General features: G+C 47.3%; 1 protein-coding gene across 19 annotated transcripts in view; it reads right to left on the bottom strand.

Moving 5' to 3' along the window:
- MYO9B (myosin IXB) overlaps positions 1-19734 on the bottom strand; it is an 89246-nt gene that overhangs the window by 38763 nt on the left and 30749 nt on the right. For all 19 annotated transcript variants that reach the window (XM_066348996.1, XM_066348953.1, XM_066349079.1 and 16 more), the window contains exons 3-7: positions 9146-9240; positions 3042-3104; positions 2473-2572; positions 2113-2213; positions 257-386 (exon numbers count right to left, since the gene is read on the bottom strand). In XM_066348996.1, the coding sequence (XP_066205093.1) occupies positions 257-386; positions 2113-2213; positions 2473-2572; positions 3042-3104; positions 9146-9240 (489 nt within the window). The remainder of the gene's footprint in view (positions 1-256; positions 387-2112; positions 2214-2472; positions 2573-3041; positions 3105-9145; positions 9241-19734) is intronic.

The raw sequence follows: 19734 nt of genomic DNA, 5'->3' as shown, positions 1-19734 counted from the left end.
TACACCCCCAAAACAAACAAACAAACAAAAATACTATGGTTTAAAGTCTTTCTGCATTAGGAGCTGAAGTGGGAGGTGTCCCTGCCCAGGAGGGTGTCCCTCAGAAAGGAGGAAGGGACTTGGTAGAGATGGTGGCAAAGAAGCAGGTATAGGCTCTAGTTTATAGAAAGTTCTGGGTACTCTGAGGCCACAGTGGTTTCAGCTCTCCTGAGGTGGCTCAGCACATCCCATGGTGACCAAGGACAGGGAGTAGTACCTTCAGAAGCTGTGACAGTGTGTCTAGCACCTCGGGGGGTCCAACTTCCAGGCCTTCATCTCGACCTGTGGCCCTCTTCTTGTATGTGACATTGCCCAGGTACAGGATAGCCGAAAGGACAGAAAAAATCCTGGGAGAGAAAAGAAGCTTCGATTGGGGCAGTTTCTACAATTGTGAGATGATAGAGGCTTCTAGCCAACTGGGCTGAATTTGAAACCCTATTAAATTCTAGACAGAACATACAAAGTTTGAAAAACATAGAATCCCATCCTCTGTCGGGGTCTCTCTCTGTGCGAGGTGACTTGGTAGAAAGATATCTCTATTTTTTATTTTTGTAAGAGGGGTGCTAAAAATATTTTTATGGAGGCATAACATGCACATGCAAAAAACTACACAATTCCCAAATGTGGCGATGAATTGTCACCAAATGAATGGATTCTCATTTATTACCACTCAGACCAAGGAATATAACGTTCTAGGCTCTGCACCACCCTGCCCCAGACAGGAACTGTTGTCCTGATATTTAACATCCATGAATTTGATGTCCATGATTTGTCATATGTACTTGTATGTGGCCAGTCACTGAAAACTGTGATGTGGGGACGACGTATGTTACTGCATAGGCTCAGCTGGTTCACTCTCACTGCTACAGACCAGCTTATCACACAGCCTTGGCACTGCTGGCACCTGGGCCTAGATTATTCTTTGCTGGGTGGAAGGGTATACTGGGCACTGTGTGATGCTGACCAGCATCCCATACACGTGCAATGTGACAACCAAAATGTCTCCAGACAAGGTTTCCCCTAGGGACAGAATCGGCATCTTCAGTCACAACTGCTGCTGCTGTGTGTGGCAGTCCAGGAGCTGGCAAACTTGTCCTCGTTTCTGTATAGCCTCGAGAAGTGTTTGGTTTGGTTTCTAAAAGGTCTTTAAAAAGCAAAATGAAATGCAGAGAAGAACATGTAACAGAGACTGTCTGGCTCACAAAGCTGAAAATATTTATAATTTGGCCCTCTCCAGAAAGTCTGCTGACCCCTGCATGGATAAACTGACATTTGTTTATTTATTTAATCTCTAGTTGGTGGGCATGTTAGGGGTGGTTTCCAGGCTTTGGGGCTGTTATGAAAGAGGTTGCTCTGTGCATCTGTGTGCGTGCCTTTCAGTGAGCAAATGTATGTTTCATTGTGTACACACAGCTGTAGTAGAAAGCAGTCAAATGGTTTTCCAAAGTGGTTGGCCCAATCTGCAACCCCAGCAGTGTGTGGGTGTTCTTGCTGGATATACCAGCAGGTGTGCAGCGCACCCCGTGTGTTTTTCAAAAATTAAAAACATTTTTAATGGTGTAACATACACATCATAAAAAATCTACCACAGAAACCATTCAAAACATTTTTGTCCATTGATTTTCAGGAGAGGAAGAGAGGAAGGTAGGGAGGGAGCGAGACAGGGAGAGAGACAAAGAGAGAAGCATCAATTCATTGTTTCACTTAGTTTTTCCATTTAGTTGTGTACTCACTGATTGCTTCTCATAGGTGATCTGACTGGGGATAGAACCTATAAACTCTGGGTGTTGGGTCGATGCTTTAGCCACCAGGCAAGAGCCCCATCTTAACCATTTTTTAAGTACAGTATATAGTTCCATACTGTTAAGTATGTTAACAGTGTAGGGCAAAGCCCCTGTGGTTTTAGTCGGCATCTCCCAATGACTAATGATGAGAGTCCCTTGTGCTTATCATCACTGGGTGATCCTTTTTAGTGCAGCCTCTAATGGGGTGGCACTCAGATCTCAGAGAGTGACCATAAGATCTGGGGGTGCCCACGTAGGAGATGGTGGGATGGCTAGCCAGCCCACTTACTGCTTCTTGGTGGCGGGGAGGAAGCCCACCATCTCCATGGCCTGCTTGAGTCTTTCAAAGTCATGCTTTAGGTCTTCTCCATCTTCAATCTTCAAGTTATGCTAAAAAACAAAGTCAGCGACACTGGGTATTTCTGGGTTGGAGAGGGTGGTGTGTGGGAGTGATTTTGGCTGGAACTAACAGGGCAGAGCCCAGGACATGGGGAATAAATGGGTTCCTTTATGCTGCCTCCTCTGGGCCTCCTTGGAGCCAGTTTGGGGGTTGGAGAGGGCCAAGGCACATGGCCTCTGACCTCCGGGTGGAGCATAAACAGCCCATAGGGAAAAGAGGTGGAATTTGTGGCTAGGGCTCGGTGTTTACCTGGTTGAGGTAGAAATAATCTTCAGGCTGTTTGAGCTGAAATTCTTTTTGCTCTTCCTTGCTGATGCCAAGTAACAAATAATAAAACACGTGGTAGTTTCTGCAGGTCAAAATTAAGGGAAAAAAGTAATTTTTAGAGGCCAAGCAACAGTTATTCTTCAAATCACGATTAATACTGCTTCAGAATCAAACCAGGGAGGAAAATGCACCTCAAATATGTAGCAATTTAAGACAACAAGTCGATTCTTAGTATCACTTAAAAACTCCCCAAACATGAGCTTCTCCAGTGAGATTTCTTGGAGGTGTGGGGGGTTTGGTGGGCGGGTGTATGTCTTCCTCACTGGTCAATCAGAGATGACTAATCTAACCACATGGGTAAAAGTCCTAGGGAGGCAAACAAGCACAAAAAGGTGACTCAGGAAATATAAGCACAAAGCTTGGGGCCACAGAGCAGGCCCTGCTCCCTGGGGAGCTGTGTCACGCCTCCTATGAGAGTTCCGCGATCTCAGAACTTCTGCTTCTCTCTTCCACAGGGAAGGCAAATGCAATTGCTCACGGAGATCTCCTACCTCTCATCCTTCTCCTGAGAGACCAGGCGAGACTTTTCAAGCAGGTATTTTTCAACAACAGCTCTGTCATTAAAGGGAAAAGAAAGAGTAAAATATTATGTTCTAATGTTTCTTTAAAGAACTAATTTGTTATGTAGGTAAAGTCAGCTGCACATTAACTTCCTTAAACACTAAACATATAGAGGTATGTAGTTATAATCATCCTAAATGTAAATATAATCACCTTGAATGTCAACAGAACCAGTCCAAACGCAACCTCGACATTGCAAATACAATTACACTAAATGTTGCCTCACCCTATGGTTACCATCTATAAAAATAAGGAACCTAGGCTGACACTTCTCCCCAGACCAGATGTAGAGAACCCTGATGGCGTTATGGGGGACCTCCCTCCGAGGAGGCGGGAACTGGAGCAACTGTACCCACGTGATCCTGAATGTTATAGGAAAGTCTCCCCTTGCTCCCACTATCTTCCCAGCCAATTAAATGTTTTTCCAATGGACAATTTAGATATAAAATAATATATTCATTTTTCTATTCTTTTTACAGCTTTATTGAATAAACTATGCATACTTAAAGTGACAGTGTGATAAGTTTTAACCAGGTCCTTTCATAATCTCTATCAATTTTAAAATCGGCTTTATTAAGAGTAATTGAATACATAATAAACTTAAAATGTGTGATTTGATGAGTGGTAACACATGCAAACATCCACGAACCCCATCACCATGATCAAGACAGTGAACACATCTACCACCTGGAAAAGCTTCCTTGACTACTATAGCATTCCTCCCCACACCCATTCCCAAGCAGCCACTGATCAGCCCCTTTTAGACTAGTTTGGATATTCTAGAATTTTAAAGAAATAGAATCATTCAGTATGTATCTTTGGTCTGACTTCTTTCACCTCTGCCCAGTGAATCTGAGGTTAAGTCATATTGCATCATGTATCGGAACTTCATTTCTTCTTCTTTTTTTTTGTATGTGTGTCACAAGGACAGAGAGAAAGACAGAGAGAGGGACAGATAGGAACAGACAGACAGAAAGGGACAGAGATGAGAAGCATCAGTTCTTCATTGTGGTACTTTAGTTGTTCATTGATTGCTTTATCATATGTGCCTTAACTGGGGGGCTACAGCAGAGCGAGTGACCCCTTGCTCAAGCCAGTGACCTTGGGTTCAAGCCAGTGACCTTTGGGCTCAAGCCAGAGACCACGGGGTCATGTCTATGATCCCGTGCTCAAGCCAGCGACCTTGGGGTTTCAAACCTGGGTCCTCCGCGGCCCAGTTCGAAGCTCTATCCACTGCGCCACCGCCTAGTCAGGTGTATCATGTATCAGAACTTCATTCATTTTTACGGCTGAATGATATGTTACATATGTGGATATACCATACTTTGTTTATTTGTTCATCAGTTGATAACATTTGATGGACATGGATCTGTGAGGCTGTGCAGGTGTTGAGGCAGGTCCTGGGCACCTCTATAGCCACACTGTCACTAAGAGTAGTGACGGCAAATGTTCCAGGCACTGTTTCATAGGATTCAATACCTTGAATCCTCCCATCCCTCTGCGGTGGGCATAATGAATTCTGTCAATGGATGAGGTACTAAAATTGGAGAGGCTACATACTGTTGGGGACCTCACAGGAGGGAGACAGCCTAGCAGGGACTGGAACCTGGCATTGGGGCCAGAAGGGACTATCTCTCATGGGATCCACTATTACCAAGTGTGGAAGCTGGGCAGGTGTGCAGGCCAACCTCATCTGAACCAATCCTTTTTTTTCTTTTTTTTAGAGAAGAGAGAGAGTCAGAGAGAGGGAAAGATAGGGACAGACAGATAGGAACGGAGAGAGATGAGAAGCATCAATCATTAGTTTTTGTTGCTACACCTTAGTTGTTTGTTCACTGATTGCTTTCTCATATGTGCCTTGAATGTGGGCCTTCAGCAGACCGAGTAACTGGTGACCTCGGGATCTCGAACCTGGGTCCTTCGCATCCCAGTCCAACGCCTCTCCACTGCGCCACCGCCTGGTCAGGCTGAGCCCATCTTATTTTATAGGAGAGACAGCTGGTGTCCTAGCAGGTGGCAGGGCCAGGACACTGATCGAGGACCTGCTGGACACAGGTTGCCTGTTTCTCCCGGATACCTTTCTTTCGTCTGCCGACTTGTACGGGACACATGCACAGACCATGCATAAGTGCATTCCCGAGGGCTTGGCCTGCATTCTCCCTTCTTTCAAACCTATGTTTTCTTCTATTCCTGCCCTGGCTAGTAACTATTTAATTTAGCAACAGTTTGTTTTCCTCGGGAGGGAGGCTGAATCAAGTTCTAGAGTCAGATTCCTGTTGGAATTTCAATGTGTGGCCAATTTCCTGGGCTGTGTCAGCACATGGGGGAGAACGGCAACCACTTGGCAGCACGGAGCTGTCGCATCACTGACAACGGCCTCTTTCCTTTTCTGATCACCTTGGAGACCAGGCCCCAATGGGAGTTAGCAGCAGGTCAGGGATCCCCCAGCACTGAGCCCTTGAACCCACAGGAGGACTAGGCCTTGCAAATTGGGGAACTGGGCAAAGACCTGGACTGCCCTGACCCTTGGTCTCAGCAGGATATGTCATCAAGAAGTATCACCTGCTCAAAAGCAGAACAGAGTCTGGGCCCAATCCTTGAGAGCTGGCTGCAGCCGCTCCCTGTATGGGAAGTGCACCTTCCTCCCCAGAGTGTGGGCAGATCATCATCGTGGGCCAAGAGAGGACTTCCTTTCCTGAATTCAAGGCCACAGATATGACCCTCAAAAGCTGGTCTATGAGATTCGGCTACTCAAGGCCACTGGCCCTAAGCTTGTTAGGTGCCTGTAGTGAGTGGGGCAGGCTGCACCATTTGGCTGATGGCCAACCCTTACTGGTGTACTGAGTCAAAGGTGGTCCCAGCAGATACATGCATGCAGCACTTGGAATCTGTGACTAGAATCTTTTTTAAAGAATTATTTTATTTTATTTATTGATTTTTTAGAGAGAGAGGAGTGAGTGAGAGAGAGAGAGAGAGAGAGAGAGAGAGAAGGGGGAGGAGCAGGAAGCATCAACTCCTATATGTGCCTTGACCAGGCAAGCCCAAGGTTTCGAACCGGTGACCTCAGTGTTTCAGGTCGACGCTTTATCCCACTGCGCCACCACAGGTCAGGCTGTGACTAGAATCTTATTTGGAAAACATCTTTGCAGATGCACTTAAGTGAAGATCTCAAGATAAGATTATCTAGGACTATCTACATAGGTACCAAGTCTAAAGACAAATGTCCTAAAAGAAAAGGAGACACAGAATGAGGGGAAGGCTGTGTGAAGATGGAGGCAGAGATTGGAGTGATATCAGCACAAGCCAATGAACGCCTGGGGCCACCAGAATCTGTAGGAGGCAAGGAAGTTCCTCCTCTAGAGCCGCCAGAGGAAGCACAAACCTGCTGTACCTTGATTTCAGACTTCCAGCCTCTACAACTGTGAGAGAAGAATTCCTGTTGGTTTAAGCCACTGGGTTTGTGGTGCTTTGTTACAGCAACCACAAGACACCAAATGGAGAGCACGTGAAGGAGAGCTGTGGAGAAGAGGAGCAGAGTGGTGCCCACTGAGAGCAAACACTCTGGCATCTAGCCTGAGGATTGTGAAGCCAGCCCTGGACCCAGGAAAACTTGTCAGTCTCTTTGCATTTCTGCTCCCCACAAGGGAACCCCTGAAACTGTAGAATTAGTACGTTTCTGTGTTCTATGCCCAGTCAGATACTCTGGGTGTATCCTGCTGGACCATGGAAGAAAAACAGTATTTTAAATAAGGAGTGGGGTATTTGTGGAGAAAAGGAGAGGTCTGCAGGACAAGTGGGGACCTCCAGGTGTTTGATTAATCGGGGCACATACCCTATCGGTGGATAATAGTGCCCATAAAGGTGCCAAGATGGAGCCCAGCAGTACTTGGGAAGGGAACTTTGGACAGCCTAGAATAGGAGGTGAGGGTGTAGGAGAATCACCTGCTCCCAAGCACCTCAGAGGACTGAGGAGCCAGAATAGACCATGTATTGAGGGATCCCTACCCATACCACTGCCTGTCAGAGCTTGGGCAGCAGGAAAAAGAAAAGCAGAGGTCAATGGATTTGTGAAAACAATATTCCTATTCACATTTTGAATATGAACTGTCAATTGGAATGATCATCAGTCAGGTTTGGATGAACAGGAGAACCCAGAGAGTTTGGAATCTCTTCCCAGTCCCTGTTACATTTGAGGACCCCTCTCCTCCTAAAATGCTGGTGCCTTCTCTCGGCCTCCAGCAGCCTGTTGCTCAGGTCTCGCCACCTCTAACATGCAGGGTTTCTCATCCTGCTGCTCAGAGCATCACCTGAAACATTTACAAGTCCCACCGCCACCACTGGCCTTCACACCCGATTGTAGAGTTGGGGAGGATTCTGGGCAATGGATTGTGCTGAAATGCCTTTCTTTAAATTTGAAATAGTTTTATTGGCTCATGAGACCTTTGCATATAAGGACAACCCCAAAACACTACATTATATTAAATCATAATTTAAAAAAATTTAATGGCCCTGGCCGGTTAATGGCTCAGTGGTAGAATGTTGGCCCAGCGTGTGTAAGTCCCGGGTTTGATTCCCGGTCAGGGCACACATAAGAAGCAACCATCTGCCTCTTCACTCCTCCCCCTTCTCTCTCTCTCTCTCACCCCCTGGTTCGAGCAAAACTGACCCTGGGCGATGAGGATGGCTCTATGGCCTTGCTTCAGGTACTGACATAGCTCGGTTGCCAAGCAATGGAGCAGCGGCTCCAGATAGGCAGAGTATTGCCCCGGTAGGGGACTTGCCAGGTGGATCCTTGTTAGGGTGCATGTGGGAGTCTGTCTCTCTGCCTCCCCACTTCTCACTTTAAAAATAAAACAACAACAAAAACTAGTAATTAAAACTATACAGAATACACATTCCTTTTTTTTTTAAATTTTTATTTATTTATTTATTTTTGACAGATACATAGAGAGTCAGAGAGAGGGACAGATAGGGACAGACAGACAGGGAGGGAGAGAGATGAGAAGCATCAATTCTTCGCTGCAGCTCCCTAGTTGTTCAGTGATTGCTTTCTCATATGTGCCCTGACCAGGGGGCTACAGCAGAGCGAATGACCCCCTGCTCAAGTCAGCGACATTTGGGCTCAAGCCAGCGACCCCTCGCTCAGCCTGGTGAGCCCATGCTCAAGCCGGATGTTCAAGCCGGCAACCTCGAGGTTTCGAACCTAGGTTCTCTGTGTCCTAGTCTGACACTCTATCTACTGCACCATTGCCTGGTCAGACAGAATATACATTTCTTAAAGAAAAAAAGTCCTACAGAACTGAATTCAGAAATGATGGTATGGCTTAAAAACCATAACAAAAGAGGTAATTCCCTATAACATTAATTCATTACGCAAAGCTGCCAGATGTTTCTGTAAGCATAACCACTGCCCACAGTGCAAGTAAACACAATTTCAATGTTACATTTAGTTGAAGTAACTGTGTCTCCACCTAAAGAACTCACATTTCTGGCATAAATGTTGGTCTGTTTTAACTTCCACCAGGCAATCAACTTTATAACCCAGTTACTCCCTACCCAACTACCCATCCATCCATCCATCTACCCACACACCCACCTACCTTTCTGTACTTCCCTGGACAACCACCTCATTCTGCTAACCAGAATCACATATCCTTCTGGCTAAAGAGACACGTGTTTGGCAAGTGCCAGAGTCCACATAACTCTGCCTGAGGCATCCCAGACTGAATGAGGAAGAAACCTCACCAATACCAGGAAACAAATTGGTATGTCCTTGCCTGTTCTTGACAAACCTCATCACACCAGCACTTTCAGCTCATTGTATTTACTCCACTGGTGCCCAAACCCAAGCTCAGTGCCCTGAGGATGGCAGGGTCAGTTACCAAGGTGCCATTCCTCCCCAACCAACACTTCCTACCTTGACCCAGTGCTCAGAGCTTCACATCCAGGATTTAAAACCCACTGGCTCCTCCCTGCAGTGACGCCCAGGACCCAGACTAAAACGAGCGCACAGTGCAGACAGCTGCCAACTCACCCTCTCACGATGCCGCTCTCCAGGTAGTTGACCTGGATGAATTTCCCAAATCGGCTGGAATTGTTATTGTGGGCCGTTTTGGCATTCCCAAAAGCCTGTGAGGAAAACAAATACAGATTTTCAGATGGTGAGGATAAAATTTCTACAGGCCTCAGCATGGAGCCCAGAACTCCTTCTAGGCACTGAGAACACGTGTGTCACTCAGCGACCCAAGTGACCACTGGAGAACACACGGTGTGTAGTCCAGTCGTGCTCCAATGTATTTACTCTTTTTTTTTAATTGTTAAAAAAATTAATATTTAGAGAGAAAGGGAGGAAAGAAAAACATTGATTTGTTGTTCCACTTACTTATGACTTCATTGGTTGATTCTTGTATGTGCCCTGACTGGGGATCGAACCCACAACTTTGGCATGTTGAGATGACACTCTAATCAACTGAACTACCTGGCCATGGCTGTACTCACTTTTTTTTTTTGGACAGAGACAGAGAGAGAGACAGAGAAAGGGACAGATAGAGACAGACAGACAGGAAGGGAAAGAGATGAGAAGCATCAATTCTTTGTTGCGGCTCCTTAGTTGTTCATTGATTACTTTCTCATATGTGCCTTGACCAGGGGGGTGGGGTTACAGCAGAGTGAGTGGACCCCTTGCTTAAGCCAGTGACAATGGGGTCATGTCTATGATTCTATGCTTAAGCCAGCGAGCCCGTGCTTAAGCTGGTGAGCCTGCGCTCAAGCCGGCTATCTCAGAGTTTTGAACCTGGGTACTCCATGTCCCGGTCTGATGCTCTATCCACTGCACTACTGCCTGGTCAGGCTGTACTCACTCTTTTTTTTTTTTTTACAGAGACAGAGAGAGAGTCAGAGAGAGGGATAGATAGGGACAGACAGACAGGAATGGAGAGAGATGAGAAGCATCAATCATCAGTTTCTCGTTGTGACACCTTAGTTGTTCATTGATTGCTTTCTTATATGTGCCTTGACCGTGGGCCTTCAGCAGACCGAGTAACCCCTTGCTTGAACCAGTGACCTTGGGTCCAAATTGGTGAGCTTTGCTCAAACCAGATGAGCCCACGCTCAAGTTGGAGACCTCGGGGTCTCGAACCTGGGTCCTCCGCATCCTAGTCCGATGCTCCATCCACTGCGCCACTGCCTGGTCAGGCTGTACTCTTTATCTCTATGTTTGGTTTGTGGGAGAGACTCAAGTTTTAGAAAGTGTCATTTTTTTTAAAGAAAGAAAATCACACTGTTTTTTAAAATTTATGGATTTTAGAGAGAGAAGGAAGGAGAGAGAGAAAGACACAGGAACATCTGTTCCTGCATGTACCCTGACCAAGGATCGAACCAGCAACATCTGCGCTTCAGGATGGTGCTCTAACCAACCGAGCTATATGGCCAGGGCTTAAGTGTTGGACATTAAAAATACCAATCATCGGAATTCTTTCCTCCGTAACTGTTCATGTAGCATATTATGGTCTGTGGGCTGAATCCAGTCTGCTGCATGTTTTTGTTCTGCCTTATAAGTCAAGAGTGGTTTTCACATTTGTAAATGGCTTAACAACAACAACAACAACAAAGAAGAGTACTATTTCCTGACATGTGAAAATTCTGTTCATGTCTCAATGTCCATAAATGAGGTTTTCCTGGCACAGTCGAGCCTGCTCATTAATGGATTGTCCACGGCTGCTTCTGAGCGACTATGGCAGAGTGGTTAAGATAGAGACCATCTGGCCTACAAAGCCAAAAATATTTATTATCTGGCTCCTTCCAGGAATTTGCCAAGCCCTGGGATGATAAGAGCTCTGAGTTCCAGGAGGGTACCAGGCTGGATATGAAGGAGCAGATGGGGAGACAAGTCCCACCCTTGGAGTCAAGCTGGTGAGCCGTGCTCAAACCAGATGAGCCCACACTCAAGCAGGTGACCTCGGGGTTTCAAACCTGGATCCTTCGCGTTCCAGTTCGATGCTCTATCCACTGCACCACCACCTGGTCAGGCAAACTAACCATTTTAAAGTGAAGAATTCAGTGGCATTTAGTACATACAGGATGTTGTACAACCATCACCTCTACCACGTTCCAGAACATTTCCATCACTCTAAAAGGAGACCTGTCTTCATTAGGAGTCACTTCCCATTCCCCCTCCCCCAGTTCCTGGCAACCACTAATTTGATTTCTGTTCTTATGGATTTGCCTGTTCTGGACATTTCACATAAGTGAGGGCATACACTGTGGTCTTTTTGTATCTGGCTGATTTCACTCAGCATGTGTTTGGGGTTCACCCATGTTGTGGCATGAATCAGGGCTGCACCCCAATATGAAGAGGAAAGTATACATAGTGTACAGAACCTGTACTCTGGTGGTGTCTCCCTGGGGTCTCCCATGGGACCACCATCCAAATTACAAATGAGAACACCCCTGGCCCCCACCTAGGTTCTCAGATTACCCTCTTCCCACATAGGACCCACTTCCCCTGAGGGGTGAACAGATAGGGGGAGGGTATGATGGAGCCTTGGGAGAACGAAGGGCAGGGAAGGTGCTTGAGTGTGGGTTCCTCGTTTCAGGGAGAGGGAAGCTGGCTGAGGTAGGGGTGGCGGGGCTGGGGCAGGGGTGATATGTGTGTGTGGGGGTAATACCCTAGAGTCAAATGGGGGAAGGGAATCTCAGTGGCAGTGAGAAGTCTTCTAGGCTGACAATATTCCCGTTCAGGGAGGCCGAGTTGTGTGGGGAGGCTGGCTGTGGGCAAGAGCAGCAGGGAGGAGGTGGCAGGCCACTGAAAAGGTCTGCTGGTAGGGTAGGGGTGTCAAAGCAGGGTGGGGAGAGGCAGCCAGCCTCACAGGGAAGCCAGCAATGGGAGATGTGCTGACACAGAGAGGAGACTGTATTTTCTTGAAGGCCCTATTTTGCAGGGGATGGATGCAGCCGGTTCATTGGGCAGAGCTCCTTTAGGTGGCAGCTTGAAGGCAGAAGCCCCATAAAAAAGTATCTGTGGGAAGGCCCAGGACATTTCCTTGGAGAATGGCTCCATTTAGCAGAGCTTGAGAGCAGGACCAAAGCTCCGCCTGGGGCCGTGTGCTGGTCACACTCCTGGCTGATGGAGTCACGGGACAAGTGACTTCCTGCCCCATTACTCCAGGGGCTCCAGACCCAGGGAACAGACCTCCTTATAAAACCTGAGCCACTGTAAAGTCACCAAGTGGGAGAGTGATAATGAAAGTGAGGTCCCTGGAGAGGTGATCTAGCTCCATACCACAAAGGGGGGGGTTGCTCAGGAGGCATCACCTAGGTGCTCTGGGGGGCTCCACGTGGCCTTGCGGAAGTACAACCCAATCTGAGGAGGCACTTTGCTGAGTCAGACAGCAGCCACAGAGTGCAAGCCTACTTTACTTCACAAATGCTTCCTCCTCAGGACTCATCACTTGTCAGATTTTGAAAAAGTCTTTGGTGGGATCGATTAAACACTGGAGCATGTCATCAAGTCCTGACAAATGTGAATGAGCAGCAGCCACTGGGGGCCAGGCTTGGGTCTGCCCTTCTCTCCTGAGTGTCTCGGGAACCCAGTGCAGGGCTGCCAGAGCATCTTCTGAGGTGGGATCATCCTGGGTACTATAGGGTGTTGAGCAGTGTCCCTGGTCTCTACCTGCCAGATATTAGTGGATGTGGGACAACCAAAATGTCCCCAGAGGTGGCTGGTGAATTCACTGAGCAACACTGCTATATACAGATGTAAGTACAAGGGTTTGCAGGGCCAGTGGTGTGAGCCTCGCTGAACTTTCTCTTCTCGTTATGAGGACCCCCATGTACGCTGTAGACACTGAAGGCTCCTCTGGGTAATAAAACTATCTTTGTAGGTTTAATCTCCAGTTTTCCCTAAGTTTAGCCTTAGAACTATGTTTGTTGTTTAGGCAAAGCCCATGAGTCCTTAAGGCACTGTCCCTGGAAGCATAGCGAATCCATCTCCTTCCATTCCATGCTTACTGGAGCCTATGGGGTAGCGTCTGAGCTAACAGGCTTAGCTGGTGCTAAAATGAATTCTGAGGGTGAGCCTGCGAAGTCCTGACTATGTATGAGCAGATGGCGAAGTGATACCCAGTCCCGTGTGGGCTCCTTCCTGGAGCAACGGGCCTTTCTCTGTGCCAGGATCCCCACAGCACCCAGGTCCAGGGCCTGCCACAGAGGCAATCCAGAGTTGCACATTCACACCCCAAAGAGCCACAGTGGTCCTTTTTGAACTTGGGACAAGTCATCATGGTGATTTCTAAAAAGAAAAAGTCAAGCCTGGCATCCTAGGGACAAGAGGGAATGTCCTGGGGATGTGGGGCCCACTTGTGCTCTGGTTCTGTGATTACCAGTGCGGGGCCTGGTGACCTCACGCGTCTGGTATGTGGTCTCAGCACACTGCAACTTTTCAAAGCCGATCTAAAAATATCCGGTTGGTGCTATTATACATCCGAGGAGGAGGAAACGCTGGCTTGGTGCTCACTTCGAGGGGAGCTATTGTGTAGCTGCTCCCAGGGCTGGCCAAGGACACTTGCATGGTTCTATGCACAAGGGTCGCTGGGGTGCTAGGTGGATCATGTGAGGCTGGGGGAAAACGGGGGGAGGGGGGAGAAAGCGGGAACCGGGCGCCAGCAATGATGTGATGTTATCTGGCCTTGGGTCTGGGGAGGCCACATGTTAATGCCATCTGCCCACCAGGCCAGAAAACCCAGAGCCATGGCAAAACACTGCGAGAAAGGTCTCTACTTTCTCAGAAATACGTTTTCCCCTTTCATAATATAAAATACACGTTTCTAACATAAGTGTGAACTTTGGAAAAAGGTATATAGAGCCATACTAAAAGTTTACCCAACAGAAGAAAAAAACATAACGAGATGGCCCTATAAGTCAATCCTGCCCCGTCATGGTATCTAGGTAAAAGGAACAAAGAAGCTGCAGCCACTTTCCTTTGACAGAAACAGAGCAGGCCTGGCCCAGGGGGGCGCTGTGTGCCTGCTAGGTGGCCTCCACCCTGCCAGGGATGCTGAAAATGGGGCAGGGGATGTCTGGCCTTCCAACTGCCCTTGTGTTTGAGGTTCTTCTTTTGACCCCAAAACGGTTTTCAAATGGAAGAAATTCAGGGTTGAACATCCTACTTAGCCAGAAATTTCTAGAAGGTGCATATTCTATGTAAACAGGATGGTTCTTCAGTTGGGATGCAGGAAGAATGGTGATGATAACATCGTACACTGACTATGGCATGTACCAGCCCCACATCTGGCCCTCTGTGGGCTTCCCATTCTTCCTTCTCCTTGCAGTCCTCTAAGAAACAAACAGCAGTGCCACCCCCATTTTAGATGAGGAAGCTGGGTGCAGGGGTCAGCTGACCTCCCCAAAGTCTGAGAGCAGGTGGTTGAGGCGGCCCTCCCTACGCTTGAATCCAGCACTCCACACCTAGCCCCACTCCCTGCCTGCTAGGCTCTCAGTCCCTGAAACCTGGGCTCCTTCTTCAGACCCATTCTCAGTGCTTGAAGTCAGGCAAACTGGCCTGGGACTTTTTTGGGTACCTGTCCACACTGGCCCAAGCCCTCTGACTTCACATCATCCAACACGAAACCGAATAAGCCTTGAGACAGGCCGCATTAGGCAAGCAGCGTTTTGCTTCCAGATGTCAGAACCCACAGCCGTGAGGAATGAACTTAAAAGGCAGTCACATTTGCCCATCTTCCATGCCGACAGGTGAGCCTTGGGTCAGAGTACCCTGGAGAGAGGTTGCCCAGCCTTGCCATCCAGGTGGTCACCCTTTCAGCCAGGCTGTAGTGGCCAGACCTAGAATAACATCGCCTTCAGATTTACCTATGTCCATCCTTTCTCGGAGGAAAGTTCCCTGTCATTCCTGTTGCTGAGTCTAGGTTGTGGGATTGGCCTTCTGTTTTTCTGATCTTCTAGCCACAGGGTCCTCACTTCCCAAGTGTTTATGGTTGACATGCAGTCTCACTCATTCATTCATTCACTTGATAACAATTTACTGACCAGATGCTGTGTGCCTGGCACCATTCTAGCCTCAGAGACTCTACCTTCCTTGAGAGGCTCCAACAGGGATGTCCTGCAGGTCCACTTCAGCCAAGACTGGATGTCACTGCCTCTGGGAGCCTCCTCAACCCACCCAGGCAGGGGTGGGGGTTGCCTGCCACTCCCTGTGGCCTTGATGCTACCCCATCATATCTAATGCCACCTTTGGGTGAAGCCTCCATTTCCCCCTCAGACCATGAGCAATGGAGGACTTTAGAATCTCTTGTATCTGTTCAGGACCAGGCACCAAGTTGGAAGAGCGACTGGTGTCGCCAGGAGAGGCTGAGATTGGTAAAGGAACACTGGCAAATATTAGGCCAGTGATGGAGCATAAAGGTGGGGCTGACAGAGGGAGTGATCCATCCACTATTGTCTGTTCCCTGTCCAGCCAGGCGGGGAGAATGAGATACCCCACAGCAACTGGAAGCTGGTGCTGGCATGGTGGCCTTACTGCTTGGAACCCAAGTTATTCTCCCAAGTGTTCTCCATGTTCCTGGGTACCTTTCTACATAAAAGAGTGCTTGGCCCAAGCCCACTGATAGGTGGTGCCCATCTGGGGACATGGACGATAGACCCTGCAGGAGGAGGCCTGAGAGGTGTCCCATGGCTGTGCCAGTTCTGCATGGAGCAAGGAGCTCTGTGGGCAATGGCCCTGTCTAGATGGCCCATGGTCCAAGGAGCCTGGAAGATCTGCTTCACCTTGTCTGCTGAACAAACAGTCTCAGGAGATCGAGTCAGGGCTGGGGCTTTCCTGTGTGGGAATGCCAGGAAATAACCCCTGTCCTTCGTGGGAGGGCTGGAAGCATAAGCCTACTGTCAGCTGTGTTAATTGGGGCTAACTGGTTTCAGATTCCTCTCCTGTAATATTAGGGAGAAAACCCCTGCCTCCCAGAGCTGAGGATGCAATGACTGATTCAGGGGCCAGCAAACTTGTTTTGTGAAATGCCAAGTAATAACATTTGGGCTCTGTTGCGACAGCTCAACTCTGCCGTAGTAGGGTGAAGCAGCCTCAGATATCTATACACAATGAACGTGGCTGCGTGGAGGATGCTCTCCTGATGTGGGGGGCTAGTGGGACAGGGTGAGAGGCAGTCTTAAACATTGACTTTTATGGGGGTTGACAAATGATGGCCAGCTGACTTGTTTCTGTATGGCTATGAGCTAAAAATGGTTTTGACATTTTTAAATGCCTGAAAAAAAATCAAAAGACTATTTCATGACGTGTAAATGATATGAAATTTAGCTTTCAGTGTCCATGAATAATATTTTGTTGGCATACAGCCACGTCTGCTTACATATGGTCTGCGTCTGCTTTTGACTAAACTGCAGAGTTGAGTTGTCGTTGTGTTGGAGACTGGTCCGGCTGAAAATACTGACCCTCAATCAGGCTGTTTATAGAAAAATTACGCCTCCTTCTCCCCATAGGGCCAGGGCAGTGCCGGCGCTGGGAGAAGACACTGACACTCAGACACATGATGGATGAGCATGAGAGGGCCTGAGTGTCACACAGGCCGACTGGTCTCTCCTGGAGCACAGCTGGAACACTGAGGAGGAGATGAGACAGAGAAGCCTGCTCCCTGCAAGCTGGAGAGGGCAGGCGGTGGGGAAGTGAGAAGCACAGCTCATTTGCTTTCTACAGAGCTGGCGTAGAGGGAGCATTAGGTTTTGGAGGGGGCGGCCTGTTCTAGAAAGGGAAGGACAAGGATGCAGGGCAGGAAGTGGAGGAGTCCCCCTCTCCAACCTCAAGGCTCCCCGATTCATAGATGAAGAAATGGAAGATCTCCTAGGCCTGGCTGACACCCAGCTTCTGGCTTAGTTCTGTTTTCTTCTGGTTGCCTGTGGGGTTTGGGGCACCCAGCAGGCTCTTGACAGCCAGCGGCTAGATGGATGGACAGGTGAAAGCATGGACAGACAGATGGGCTGCAGGCATGTGCAGAGAGCCAAGTGATGATGGGAAATGATGCTCACTCACCTAGTGCCCCCAGTTCTTAATAGGATCTGTTACTCTTATCCAGAATGGTACCAACTATCAGACACAGACAGACAGAAACACTGAAAACACAGCAAGTGCTCCTGGGGCAAGGACAAGGCCCTTTGAAAAAGATCCCCACCAAGGGCCAAAGTTTCAAGACAAACTGTGCCAGGGGTGAGGGTTAGGGGGAAGTAGGGCAGGGGAATCTTTTCTTTTTTTGGGGGGGGGGGGGGCGGGAAGGGAATCTTAAAAAAAAAAAAAAGGCGGCCCTGGCCCAGTTAGCTCAGTCAGTTGGAGCATCGTCCTAAGACGCCAAAGGTGCAGGTTCAATTCCTGGCCAGGGCACATATGGGAAGCAACCAGTGAATGCAAAACTCGGTAGAACAACAAACGAGTGCTTCCCTCCCTTCCTCTCTCTCACTCTCTTCCTTTCCTCTGTCTTTCTAGATGCAATCAATTTAAAAAAAGAAAGAAAAAAGAAAGCATATATAAAACAAGTTAATGTAGCTCATATTTCCCTAAATTTTGGTTTATGTTATGATAAAACCACATGCTAGATCACAGAAGGAATAAAAAACAGATCAAGCTTTGAGGAGTGGGTCCTGCTTGGTTCCTACTGCATCAAACATATTTGAGGAATGCATCAAGATCCTTGAGGGCTCACACTGACACCCAAATCATTCTCTTTGGGGTTTGCTTGGTTCTTTTTCTCAAGTTTCTGAGTTGTAAAATTAATATACAACTTTCATTTGTTCATATTTATGGATACTATGGCAATGAAATGTCCTTTCATTACTGTTTTAAATACATTCTGTGGATTCTAATAATAATATTGGTTTTGTCACTGACTTTTAGAAAATCTGTAATTTTGGTCTTTAGATCCCCTTTCATACAAGAATTAAGAGAAGCTTACTTTTTCTTTTTAAAAAATTTTCCATGTGGAAGGGTCTTTAAAAAAATTAATTTTTAGTTTCATCACATTGTTAAGAATGTGGCTTGTATTACTTTTACTTTTAGAAGTTATAGGTGCTTTCTCTGTGACCTTATAAGGAATGAGTTTTGTGAATGTTCTGTGAATACTTAAGGTTTACTCTCATACCAAAGTGGAGGGTTTGCAATACGGCCACATGACCTGCCTCAAGCACACTGTTTAGCCATCTTACATCCTTGCCTTCTGCTGTCCACTCAACCAGCTTTGTGCTGTACAGGGTGGGACAAAAGTAGTTTTATAGTTGTGAGAACATGAAACAGTTTATTCTTGTATTATTACTTACTACTTATTTTTATTTTTCATATGAACTGTAAATCTTTTGCCCCACTTTCTATGTTTGTATCTGTTTCTCCTGGTAACTCTATAATTTTGCCTTTGTCAAGGCAGTGGCTATGTTGTTTGATGCATATATATTGAAACTATTGTACCCTGACTATAAATTGAGGCTTTTGGCATTATGACAAATCTCTTCGTCACGTGTAAAGCTCATCGGCCTAATTTCTACCTTCTCCATGTCAAAATTACAGCTCTGCTTCTCTGTTTCTACCCGCTTGTTCCGTCCGTGCCTATCCTTTTATTTTTAGTTTCTGGAACTACTTCGGCTTAGGTGTGTCTTGTTCATAAGGTGAGATGTTGAACTTTGCTTTCAAGCCAAGCTGAATATTTTCTCCTTTTAATAGGTGGATTGTGCCCATTTAAACTTAGTAGCACATGGACTCATTCCCTCCATCATTAGCTCTCTACCTCACTATTTGTGAGTGTGGCTGAGCGATTGGAGGCTGGAGCAATTTTCCAGGCCATTTTTGATGACTTCTTAAAACCTTGCACCCTTTGCAAGATTTTCAACCTCACTTTGCAACTGATTTGCATTCAGGAGAGAGGACTCACCAATTCTGGTGGACAGAGAGGAATGAGCTGAGTGGGAAATGTGAGTTAAAGGCTCATTCTCTAAGTGGGTGGCTCATTATAAAATCTTTCCTCTTAGGATGACGTTTACTTCCCTACACAATTCCCATATTGCAGGGACTCCAGTGCCAATAATAAGAAGAGCAAGGCCTTCTGGTATATTCTGTGTAGCAAAACCAAGCATTTGCACTCATGAGAAAAGGGAAGCTCCCAGGATGGGCTGCAGAGAGTCTCTGGTATTCAGAGCATCCCTCCACCTTCCTGCAGGTGCTCCAGTTTCTTTCTACTCCTTGGGGAGGGGGTCACCCAGTATACTTAGGATTGGCAAATCTGTCATCCTGGGGCTCCTTGCCCCTTTCTCCTATGACTCACCACTACCGAGTAGCTCTGGTGGTTGGGGTGAAGGAGAGAAAATGTTGAGAACCCAAGTGGGGTCTGTGGGGGTTTGTTAAAGATACAGTCTTGGGTCCCCTCCCAGACTTGTAGAATTTCTGGAAATGCTGAGAAATCTAAATTCTTAAACCAGAGATGGAGGGGTTCTTCTGATTCCTGGAAGGGTGAGAACTGTTGCTATAAGGTTTACTATGGGTGTGAATTATCTTTGGGAAGAAATAAAGCACAAGGATGTCTACTTACACCAATCCCTCTTTCTTGAACATCTGAAGTAGGAGTC

This window comes from Saccopteryx leptura, chromosome 1 (assembly GCF_036850995.1).
Source record: "Saccopteryx leptura isolate mSacLep1 chromosome 1, mSacLep1_pri_phased_curated, whole genome shotgun sequence".
NCBI lineage: Eukaryota > Metazoa > Chordata > Mammalia > Chiroptera > Emballonuridae > Saccopteryx > Saccopteryx leptura.
This window is presented reverse-complemented; position numbering and strand designations above follow the sequence as displayed.